At 41.8% G+C, this 12,298-nt stretch overlaps 1 protein-coding gene across 1 annotated transcript; it reads right to left on the reverse strand.

The window, feature by feature from the left end:
* Nucleotides 1-350: 350 nt before the first annotated feature.
* Nucleotides 351-12,260, reverse strand: YTHDC2 (YTH domain containing 2; the record flags this gene model as incomplete). The annotated part of the gene is made up of 9 exons (XM_042866232.1): nt 351-1,234; nt 1,375-1,474; nt 5,170-5,344; nt 5,667-5,950; nt 6,519-6,625; nt 9,888-10,083; nt 10,618-10,823; nt 11,319-11,445; nt 11,901-12,260. Coding segments are annotated over 8 exons (1,545 nt in total), but the record flags the coding sequence as incomplete, so codon positions are not given.
* Between the last annotated feature and the right edge of the window lie 38 nt (nt 12,261-12,298).

Genomic DNA, 12,298 nt, shown 5'->3' on the forward strand with positions numbered 1-12,298 from the left:
CACTCTCAGCCTGTTGACCAGTCACATCCCACTCCTGCTACCCATCCAGTTCTAACCCTCCCGTGCACAGGACTCCAAAATACTGTACAAGGCATACAAGTCCACGTTGTTCTGCATGCTACAGCCCAGCAGTACTGGAGAACATGACAACAGACTTACACCTTCATTGCATACGTGCTCTCCAGAAATACCCTGTCAGGCAATACTAGCTCTACCAGCATCCAAGCAGACCTGTGAAGTCAATACCAACTGGGTATGCATAGCAGACACTACACAGCACGCAAGAATGAATGGAGCATTCTGTACTCTGTAGGAACACCTCAGTAGACATCAACACCAAAAGAGCAGGCTCAGAGGCAGAAAACGCTCTGTGTTTATTTTAACATCAACTACAAACATCGTGCTGACAGCAAATAGAGTGAATTGACACTAATCTTACACAGCAAGAACTTAACCTGTAAAGAGAAACTCGGTAATCAAAGAAAGCTGTGCTGGCAGTTATTTCTTTAATGAACCCAAATCCCCTCCTAAGAATGCCCACAGTGGGGCCCTATAGACTTTCACCCATTACCACGCAACTGAGACTTAGTAAACTACGCTCATCGTTAACAAGGTGTAAAACTACAAACTGGGAGCAGACATCAAACAAGACAACTCTCAAAGGAGTCTCACACTCCCTTTGATTTACATATTTCAGTGAACTTCTATATTCTCCAGCTGCTCAATTGTTTGTATGAATACATATTGATTTCTCACATGGAACGTCAACTAATTCTTAAGGAAATCTTTCATTCGTTTTAGTAAAGGAAATTTGTTCAATTTCAACAACCCACAAGACCAATTATTAGAAACACTGGTTTCTTTACCACTCATGCTGAAAAAGCTTTGAACGTAACTGTGTACTTCAACAGTTCAAACTGTACTTGCTGTGCCATTTAAAACTCAGTAAGCACAATTGCAGGTTTTGTTCTTAATTTAACCCTATTTCTGAAAATCACCTACACACTAAATATTTACTTCAGAAAAAAATAATTCACTTGAAATCAGGCGGGTGAACAACGTTAAGATTTTTGTTAATACATGAAAAATATTACAGTCCACTTTATTTCCTTTTACTCTTCCAGTGCCAGCTGCACAGCATCACTAACACTTTCAGGCCTTGTTGCACCATCCTCTTCCTCATCTTCTTACTGGAGGCACATTTCTGGCTTTAAGTAATTTCTGACACCCAGGGCTGGAAAAAAAAGCAAGCAGTTAGCAAACATTACCTTCTCTTATTTCTTAACAGCTGCAAGGACAAATGCTGTCAAGCTCAATTGCACATAGATAGCTTTTCCTCTATCACAAAAAGCAAATAATACAAGAAATACCTACTGCTATTTTATTACTTTACGTTGTCAGTTGAGCTTTTTCCTGCTGAAGTAGGATGATCCCAGAGCTGGAGCAACTGCTCTCCAATTTGCGGGTCCAGCTCCTAGAAATAAGCAGAGAATTAGAGAAGTCTGTTCTGTATTAAACTACCTGGAACAAGACAGATAAAGGCAATTACTTTCAGTTTCTCTGGAAGAACTCATTCTCTTTGCTGTTGAGACATACACTGGAACCTCCCTGCACAAGATTTTGTTTGTTTTAAATACGGCTGAAAGAAGACAAAACATCAGCCCAGTTGGTTCAAGCTTTCTTTCCATCCACAGTAAGACACCATTTTTTACGAAGACAATTCTCACTGAACAGACCACCACTACACACAAGAACATCTGAACCACATATCCTGTGCCTTTCTAAAAACAAAGATTATTATTCTCTCTATTCTAAGCTTAATTCAGTAAAGTGCAAACAAGTGATAGGTTGCCTCTTTGTAGAACCACGGCCATAAATAGAGAACAGTTGTGTAAAGATCCTTAAGACTCTTTCGGTCTGAAGAACTATTTGCCATAGAATCACAGAATCAACTGATCAGGTTGGAAAAGACCTTCAAGATCATCAAGTCCAACCATATTACTCTAACAACCTTCTGCTAAATCATGTCCCTGAGCACCACATCCAAACGGTTCTTGAATACATTCCTGCATGGTGACACAACCACCTCCCTGGAGCCTATTCCAGTGCTTGACAACCCTTCCTGTAAACAAGTTTTTCTTCATATCCACTTAAACCTCCACTGGCACAACTTGAGGCCATTTCCCCTCAGCCAGTCTCCTGTCACCAGTGAGAAGACACCAACCCCACTTTCGCTGCAGTCACCTTTCAGATATTGGAAGAGAGCAGCAAGGTCTCCTCTCAGCCTCCTTTTCCCCAGAGTAAACAGCCCCAGCTCCTCCGGTCTCTCCTCACAGGCCATGTTCTCCAAGCCCTTCACAAGCCTTGCTGCTCTTCTTTGGACCTGCTCCAGCACCTCCATGTCCTTTCTGTGCTGAGATGCCAAAACTGAACACAGTACTCGAGGTGGGGCCTCACCAGTGCTGAGCACAGGGGCAGGACGACTTCCCTACTCCTGCTCACCACACCATTTCTCATACAGGCCAGGATGCCATCGGCCTTCTTGGCCACCAGGGCACAGGTGGCTCATATTCAGCTCACTGTCCATCGGTACACCAAGGTCCCTTTCCATCAGGCAGCTTTCCAGCCACTCCTCCCCAAGCCTGTATCTCTAAAGACATCCTAGCAAATCTCTGGAACAAAAACTGAAACACAAAAGGAAAAACACAGTTTTAAACTGTGGAATTAAATAATGATTGCACTGAAGACTAAACATTCTAATTAGTTTTAGGGTGATCTCACTATATCCCTCAAGCAGCTGGATGTATAAAAATGTTTAATCTAGAAAAATCAAAAGTATCTTTCTTTTTTCCTCTTCAAAGATGCTCTCTGAAATCTGACCACGAGCAAAGTCTATCAGTCACTTGGGATTACACTGAAAGACTCAGCAAATTTTAAATGTCATAAAAACATCAACAATAACACTGTATTACATAACAGTCCATTAGCTATTCTGTTGAGTTGTAGATGTTATTGCATCTTCATTCCCATCTTCTGTTAAATTGTCACACAGAATTAATACAAGGTAGCTGTTTGTCAAACACAGAAGTCGGAGTTGCTTCGGTTTTCTTTTTCTCCAAAGAACCGCAAATAAATTACAAAAAAGACAAACATTCAGAGAGTATAAAGAAGGAAACAAACAAGAAGATTTCTTCTCCTACTTATCTCCTTCCTCCAAAAACAAAAAAATCAAAACTACAACAACGAATCACATCCAGCTCATCTACCACTTCTGGCATCTCTTCTGCAAGTCATAGTGCTGTACTCTCCCTGGACTCCTGAGTTAGCAGCACGCACTACTGTTTGAAGACACTGAATTGGATTCCCGTGGCAAGGTTTTGGTAGCAGGGGTCTCTGCATGGAAGCTTCTGCAAGCAGAATTAAGCAGTGTCCCATGTGAGAGCAGAACCAGCTCCAACTGCACCAAAAGGGATACGCTGCTGCCGGAGCTGAGCCACAGGAGACACCAGCTGTGCTCTGAGAGGATCCGAGTTAAGAGAGGGAAAACGACTGCACAACAGCAGCTAAGAGAGGAGTGAGAAATGGGAGAGAAGCAGCCCTGCAGGCCCTGAGACCTGTGCAAGAGAAGGGGAGGAGGCGCTCCACACATAGAACCGAAGCTCTACGCAGCCCAGGAAAGGCCCACAAATCAGATTCACAGAGGCTGGGAGGGACCTCAGGGGATCATTTAGTCCAACCCTTCTCCTGAAGCAGGTTCCCTAGAGATGTTACACAGGAAAGTATCCACGCTAGTCTCAAACACCTCCAGAGAAGTCGACACAACTTCTCTGAACAGCTCATTCCAATGCTCTGTCAATCCTAAGAGCGAAGTTCTTTCTCATGTTCAGATGGAACTTTGTGTTCCAGCCTGTGCCCATCCTCATCTTTTCCAGGTTGTTATCTCAGGTCTCTCAGTCTTACCTCATGCGAGAAACGCTCCAGGCCCCTCATCATCTCTGTGGCCATCCATTGGATACTCTCTAAAAGTTCCTTGAACCAAGGAGTCCAAATGTAACCAAAATGCAGGACTTGCACTGGATCTGGTTACAAGGTCATACAGCTGGCCTAAGCCCATTGATCCAGCCCATCTGGATCCCTCTGTAGTGCCTTCCTGCACCCAGGCACATCAACATTTTCTCCCAACCTGGTGTCATCTGCAAACTCACCCAGGTGTTACTCAATCCCTCATCCAAATCATCAAAGACATTAAGCAAGGCCACGTCCAATGCTGACGCCTGCAAAACACCACTAGTAACCAGGAGGATTTAACTCCATCCACCTCCATGAGCTGGGCCCAGCCATCCAGCCAGGTTTTTAGACAGTGTACCTGTTCAAGCCATGGCCTGCTGTCTTCTCCAAGAGAATACTGGGAGAAACAGGTCAAAGCCTTTACGCACGTCTAAGCAGGCTACGTCCACAGGCCTCCTGATGAGGACGGTCAAGTGGGACTTGCCTTTCATGAACCCACGCTGACTAGGCCTGATCCCCCGCTTGTCCTGCATATGCTGTGTGACTGTACTCAAGATGACCTATTCCATGACGTTCCCTGGTACAGAGGTCAAGGTGACAGGCCTGGAGTTTCCCAGCTCCTTCTCCTTTCCCCTTTTTGAAGATGAACTGACCGTGGCTTGCTTCCATTCCCCAGATGCCTTCCCCATTTCCCAATACCTCTCAAAGATGACAGAGTGGCTGGGCAATCACTGTTTCCAGCTCCCTTTGAACTCATGGGTGCATCCCATTGGGACACATGGATTTGGGTGCACTGAGTTTCCCTCGCTGATCTCTGCCTGACCCTCCTTATCTACCAGCATTAAATCACCAGACACGCAGTTGAAACAGATTTAGCTCAAGACAGACTTCAGTGGAAATTAGTGGATGGAATGGAAATTTTTTAAAAAAGAGACACTTGATGCAATAAAACATTAACTGCAATGTAAATTTCAAATTCTCACGAGGATATTTAGTCTAGGTTGAAAGCTGCAAGAAAAAAAAAGTGCTATGCAGCTGTTAAAAATCAAAACACAAAGATCTTAATTTATCCATGTAATGCACAGCACTATTGAAAGTTACCAGTGAATTTATTTCTGAAATTCAGAGTGGATATCAAAGTGGGTAATTTATGAATGCTACCTTTCCAGACATTGGAGAAGGACTAGCACGTGGGCTAGGACAGGAACTGCTGCCTGTAGATTTCACTGATGACTGATCTGACTTCTCATCTGATGTTCGTTTGGAAGACAAAATATTTTTTTCTTTGTATCTCCTTGGCTGATGAAATGCTGGATGTGCAGACTTCCTCAGAACTCTAAACGTAGAGGTTGGTACCAAATGGTGTTAATATATACAAGGGTTTGGCAAGCAATCACAGAAATACTAAGGTATACACAGTAGTGTATCACATAACTACATGCATTACAGAAATTACAAACTATATCAAACACTTCAAATCTAAGAAATGCATACTGCTCATCACGCATCAGTTTAGAATGCTAAACTTTCTGCTACTACTTTTACTTACTGTGATCTCTCTGAGATCACAATTCAGGAACGCTCCTACCTGTACTGTCATACAGCAGGCACACATATGGAACTTTTATCAGTGAAATCATAAGTTTTCAGGAGCTTACTTTTCAGCGTTAGAGGAATCATCAGATAATTCATTTTCTGCTGAGGTGCTGGCTGACCTCCAGGTAGGTGCTGAAGGAAGTTCATTGTAAGAAACAGGCCTTGGCCTCTGACCAACTCCTGAAGGCTGCAGCAATCCTGCAAACTGTTCTTCAGTACTTAGAACAGATACAATTGTTCTTATAGTTATTTCATCAGCTTGAGACCAAGGTTTAGAAGGAGCTCTCATTCGGCGCAGAAGTAAGCTATGCCACTTGAGTTTGAGTTGCATCAGCAAACCAGCAACCTGTCATGAACACAAACTGTTAAACACTAATGAACGTTAGATTACACAGGTATACACTCTCTTATCAGGCAGCATCTGGTATTCTATGATGAACAGAGTGCAAGCCAAAGGGCAATACTCAACCACCAGTAAAGCAGGAAAAAAAAAAGATTTAAAGAAAGCTACTCAGTTCCTATAAATGGAAGAAAAAAGGTGCTTCAAGGTCATTACTAGAACTTTCCATTTCAATCAGCTCTGCGAGAAAATCAAAATTATACAGTAAACTTACAGAACTTATTTTTCACTTTCACTTTTATCCTGTAGGAATACAGACTGACAGGGAGAAAAGAAAGTATTACACGATTCTGAAGGAAGAGCTTAATTTCTAAGGGAGATCATTTTCTTATGCATAATAATTCAAATGACAATATATTTTAGAAGACCAGAATTTAACTTCCATATTATCTAAAAACTGTTCTGAACTCTTTTGCAAGATAGCGTTACTACAGCATCTGAATGGTGAATGTTTCATAACCCAGTCACAACTCCACCTTCTAAAGTATTCAGAGCTTCTCTGAACATTACTTACTTCAGAGTCCAATTTGAAATGGAGCCATTCATCCAGCTTCAGTAGTGCCACATTGGATCTTTCGTCCTCCATCCCACTATCGCTGTCATCATTAGCTACCCTATTTCCTGAATCAAACAGATACAAAACCAGCATTCACATTTCCATACAATCGTCATCAGATGTGCACTATTCACAGCATAATGCATGAAATAACACAGTTTTCCTTCTAAATTAAAAATATTTAAAGTTACATTTATTTGCTGCAAATACATCTCAGTAACAAGTCTGCTCGCCTGCATTTGCTTCAGCAGAACTCCAGTACCCAGAACTCCTGAGGTCCTGTTACGTAAGCACCCACATTCACGACTCAAACCATACTGGCTTTCCTTTGTAACAGAACAATCAATACTGGTTGCTACAGAAATACTACATAAGAAAGCTGTGAAGTATTCTCAGAATTTTACACCTTACATCAAACTAAGCACTACCACATCAAAGTGTTCTCTGTGCACACTACTGCCATTTCCAACATCTCAAACAAGTCCTGTTGAGGTGGAACAAAGGCTTAATGCTACCTTGAAGTTAAAGCCCATGTTGGTCCTGCCTCCACAGCTGACCAGACCGACTTCTGCTAGTATATTTACCACCTAAATTTTAAGTACTGTTGAGGGAAGAGGAGGAGAGCAAGAAAAACAGAGCAGAAACAGAGTGACTACTAGCATCTTCTACAATCTAGGGACAACTACCACAGACACAGTTCAGAAAAGCTTGTTCTAAAGCTTGTTACTTCACTTATCTTGGGAAAGTGTAGATTTATACCACTGGGTGCATCCACCCTCTTAGGGTTTATAAGGAGGCCAATACCATTTCACATCAAGTCTAGATCCACCCTGTTAACCCACTACACCAAAGCCTATGCAAATCACAGAAGCAGTGGTCCTACTCACCCACCGTCAGCATTTCTGGCAAATTAACTTCAGGAATTAAAACAGTGGCAGACTTTCTAATTATGAAAATCAAGTTTTCTTAAGCTGAACATGAAGGGTTCAGAGCTGCTTTGAATGTGGTTGGTAGCAAAGCACAGCACCTTTTGGCACCCTTACTGCCTGTATGGGGCTGGATGTTCAGAGGGAGGGTCCCCTCACGCAACTGATGCTATGTGGATTTAAGTGGATCATAATGATACACAACAGGCTCAAACAAGGATTTCTAGGAATCTCAAAATCATAGAAGCACAGAATCACAAGGTTGGAAACGATCCACAAGATCATCTAGTCCAACTGTCTTCTCATTACCACTGCTACCACAAGCACTAAACCACATCTCGCAGCTCCTCATCCAGGCGCCTCTTGAACACTGCCAGGGACGGCGACTCCACCACCTCCCTGGGCAGCCATTCCAGTCCCTGACCACTCTCTGAGACAAAAAGGTTTTCCTAATTCCAAGCAAAACCTCCTCTGGTACAACTTGGAACCATTTCCCCGGGTCCTGTTCCTTGCCCGGGAGAAGAGGCCCCTCCTCATCGCACTGTGCAAAGGCCTTGCTCAAGTCCAGGTAGACTACACTGGTGGACACTGGAAGGACAACTGAAGTAGTCATTCCATCACAGAAGGCCATCAGAATGCTTAGGCATGATCTGCCCTTCGTGAAGCTGTGCTGTCTGTCTCACTTTATCTCCTCATCTCACATGGGCCTTAACATCTCCTTCCACGAGGGTGTGCTCTTTGCCAGGCCCACATTCCTCAAGGTCTCAAACTTGACCAGGGCACTGTCACTGCAACCCAGGCTGCCTCCAATCTTAACCTCTTTAATCATCTCTTCTACACTGTTGAGCACCAGGCCCAGAAACATTTCCCCTCTGGTGGGTCTATCCAACACCTGGAACCAGAAGCTTATCATCAATGGACCCCAGGAATCTCCCGAATCACGTGCAGTTTGGCTGTGTTGCTTCCCAGCAGGTATCTGGGTGGTTCAAGTCCTCCACCAGGATGACAGCCTGTGAGCACGCCTCAAGGCTGAAGTGAAAAAGCCTTGTCAGCAGGCTCTCCGTGATCAGATGTGGCCTGTAACAGACCCCAACCACCAAACGTTTTTTACTGGACCAGTCCCTCATTGTAACCCACAAGCTCTCAAACTTGTTACTACTGTTTCTCAGAGGCAGCTCTTCACAGTCTAGCCACTTCTTAACAATAGAGGGAAACTCATCCGTCCTACTTGGTCTTTCCTTTGTGAAAAGCTTAGAGCCCTTAATCATCGTATTGCAGTTACACGAGTTATCCCATCGTGTTTCTGTGATAGCAGTGAGATCACAGTTTTACAAGTGCACCACCATTTCCAATTCCTCCTGCTTATTCAACACTGTATACATTGGTACAGAGGCACTTCAGCTGGGCTTCTAGATAATATTACCTTCTGGAAGGAGGCCTCCAAACAACCTGTGGGACAAATCTGAAGTTCTTGCTCCACTGCTTCCCTAAGCAGCAGCATTCCATAATTTCCCCCCCCATTTACATCATAAACCTTCAAATCTTAGAGGAAGATGCTCTGTAAATCTACTTCTCTACTACTCATAACACAACATGACGCTGAACTGTTTGCAGATCAGTGTAACTTACAAGTAATTATTCAAATATTATCTGGGACTTAATAATGCCTGTGTTCAACATTTTTTCTGGTTAACTAATCTCAGACAAATGAAAGCAAACCTGTTCCTGTCCAGTAGAGACATAAGTGGTTTAATACGGTATGTTTTCATAAGCATTACAGCAGTAAGAGGAGATCTCCTGAGGTCATTCTTCAATAGCATTGTATGAGGGATGCCTGAGACTTCACCTGAACAGGTAGAACGTGTCTAAGCAATCAGTTACAACTCAAGTTAGAAAGATGGGGAAGATGAAACAATATTTGATTAAAAAGTAATTTTTCAGAACGGATGACCAGTAACAGAAAGAAAGTGTAACAGGGTAATTGCTGTTTATAATCAATTAGCATCTGCAAAGAAATCAGCCCTTCAATGACAACCCCAAGAAAAAAATCACTGTAGACTAAGAATATAGATCCCAATCCTTGTCATATGTTTCATAATCTTTACCTACAGCAGCATATAAGGCCAAGATGGTGGTTACTTCTGATAGTATAACAAAGATTAGAAAGATGTAGCACTCAATGTTCTTTGAGAAATCATACACATTTAGAAGATTACTTGCCTGTGCCTGAGGCACTACTTACAGAACCAGAAAACTAGTCTTCAACAGCTACAGGTACCGTGGCTTTGTAGCTTTAAGAATTCACTAACACATGTATTGCATATTCTTGTGAAAGAAGCCTTCTGTGTCACATACTGCTGTATATCCAATTGAAACTTGCCAAATCCAAAACCCCATATACCTCGAAAGGACAAAGGCTCTTCCAAAGCATTATGTGGTAACCTAGCTGGTCCAGAGAAGAGTGCCACAGTGACAGGTGTTACAACTGAACAACATCTGATATTTGCTATCCTGCGAGCTCTTGTCATTTCATCATATATAAGCCAGTCAGTAGGGAGTGCCTGAACAGCTGCAGCTTGCCCATTTGATGGCGGAATCTGCACAAGAGCAACCGAGAGACTAGGCTGTTTTAACTTCCATTTGTAATTAAAATAAGTTTAAACACATTTATTATTTTAAACATACAAATATGTGAACAGATACACACAGAAAAACTCAACCACACTTCAGAAGAACATTCAAACATCTCTGAAGCTAAATCTTGTTTCTCCATGTATCTAGAAATTTGAGCTTCAGAGCAGAACTTCTTGCTACTATCAGCAGAGATTACTGTATCTCCAGAACAGGTTCCTAAGAAGGCTGTTTGGTTTTTTTATGTGCCATATTATCTTGTCCCAATAGAAGGATTAAGTGAATTAAATTCTGGTGAAAAAACAGTGCTCTTAAGCCAGTGCTTTATTTTATCATCCTGGCAGGAAAAGCATTTCTTAAAAATACAGTGTCTAAAAACAGGCACATGCAGGCTTCTTTAAGGTACTGACGAATTTAGAGGCACGTTTCTAAAACTTCCTTAACTTTGACAGAATATTTTTGAACCTGCAGTTCATAAAAACGAGAGTAATATTTATTACCTTTTTATACTGAGCCTGGCTAAGAACAGACGTAGGATGAAATCGCACTTTCTTCTCTTCTGGGCCTGTCAAAACCAGGTTTTCCCTGTCCACATGCACAAGATTGGGGTACATCCCAGCCACTAAGGCAGCTTTAACCACAGCCCAGTTTTCAGAGTTAGCATTAACATCTCTAATATCAGCACCTCCTCTGGCTCTGACAAAACCTGAAGAGGACACAGAAATTACACTGGATTGCTTGTTCATATTTCTGTTTCTGAAAAGGAATTCGAGACAAAGGTGAAATAAACTATGCATTTGCTGCATTTTTCAGAATGCCAATTTTAACAGCACCAAGAAAAAAAATACCAGAAATACTTCTTGATGTTTCATGCTAACACAAAACGTAATTCATTCTTACAGAAATAGATTAATAGGACATAAAAATTCAAGGCAACATTTCACATACGAGTCATACCAGATTTCTTACGAAAACCAGTGAAATGAGGACATATGAGGGCCCTTTCATTTAGGTTAGCATCTAATTCTGTTGTCAGCTACAGTTCCTCACTCTAGCATCTTCACCACACTCAGAAAGTACATGTCCATTTCAGATTAGGAAAGGAAAACAAAATCAGTGAATACTACTCTTGTCACAATCTATATACACTTGTACTAGACTGAATTCAAAAACTATGTTAAGAAAAATCTGAGCTACTTACCTGAAGCTCTAAGCTGACCAAGTAACTCTGTTCTCATGCCTACGATGATTTCCATTGTAGCTTGAGAAACAAAGTTTTTTTCACAGAAGACCCTCTCCCAGCCATCACTTCGTGCCTTCTGCCATGCCTACAAAGAGTATTTTTTAGCTGAACAAATCTACAGACAAATTTGGAAATAAGAAAATGCACTTAAATACAGTGACATATGTTAATAAAAGGAGGCCAAAAACAATTCTGAAACTGAAATGTATTAAACCATTTCTCTAGTCAATTACTAAATTTTGTTTACCCAATTCTCTACGTTAACTTAATCTATCTCCTACATCTCTCTATCTCTATATTGTTTTCTATCCTGTCAAAATGGTAATGGTTGAAACTTAGGATAAAAAATATAAAACTGAACAGCTGAATACAATGTTTCCTTAAACATTATTAATTAATTCAAGACAGTAAATCTGCTACACAAAAAGAACCTTCACTCTCTAAGGACTCCCTCTAGTCAATCATTTCACATCCAATGTTATACCATTTACTTTTGTACACATGCTATTATTGGTACCCTTTCTGAAGATGAAACAATACCTGGAAAGCCCTGAGGAGCACCATATGGTCACTGAATGTTCCTGCAGCTAAACGTTTTCTGCACAGCATAGCTGCACGCTTTTGAGAGGCCACCATAGGTAGAACAAAAGGCTCTCGATACGCAAGAGTGCAAGCAATAGTGAGAATGGGATCCAGGCACTTCAAAACAACAGCACACAGCACCATTTTACCAAGGTGTGGCTCTACTGGTAATTCGGCAAGATGATAACCAAGTTCAGTGAGGTCTTCCCAAACATCCATGGCATCTATTTTCTGATAATAAAACAGTAAGTGGGGGGTGGGGCAGAGAAGAGCACAGACAAAAATAATATACAGGGAAAATAGAAAAGATGTGAATACAAGACATTAAATAGACTTGCTCTGACTACTAAGAACGT

This window comes from Lagopus leucura, unplaced genomic scaffold, assembly GCF_019238085.1.
Source record: "Lagopus leucura isolate 7727_CA_CO unplaced genomic scaffold, USGS_WTPT01 Super-Scaffold_810, whole genome shotgun sequence".
NCBI lineage: Eukaryota > Metazoa > Chordata > Aves > Galliformes > Phasianidae > Lagopus > Lagopus leucura.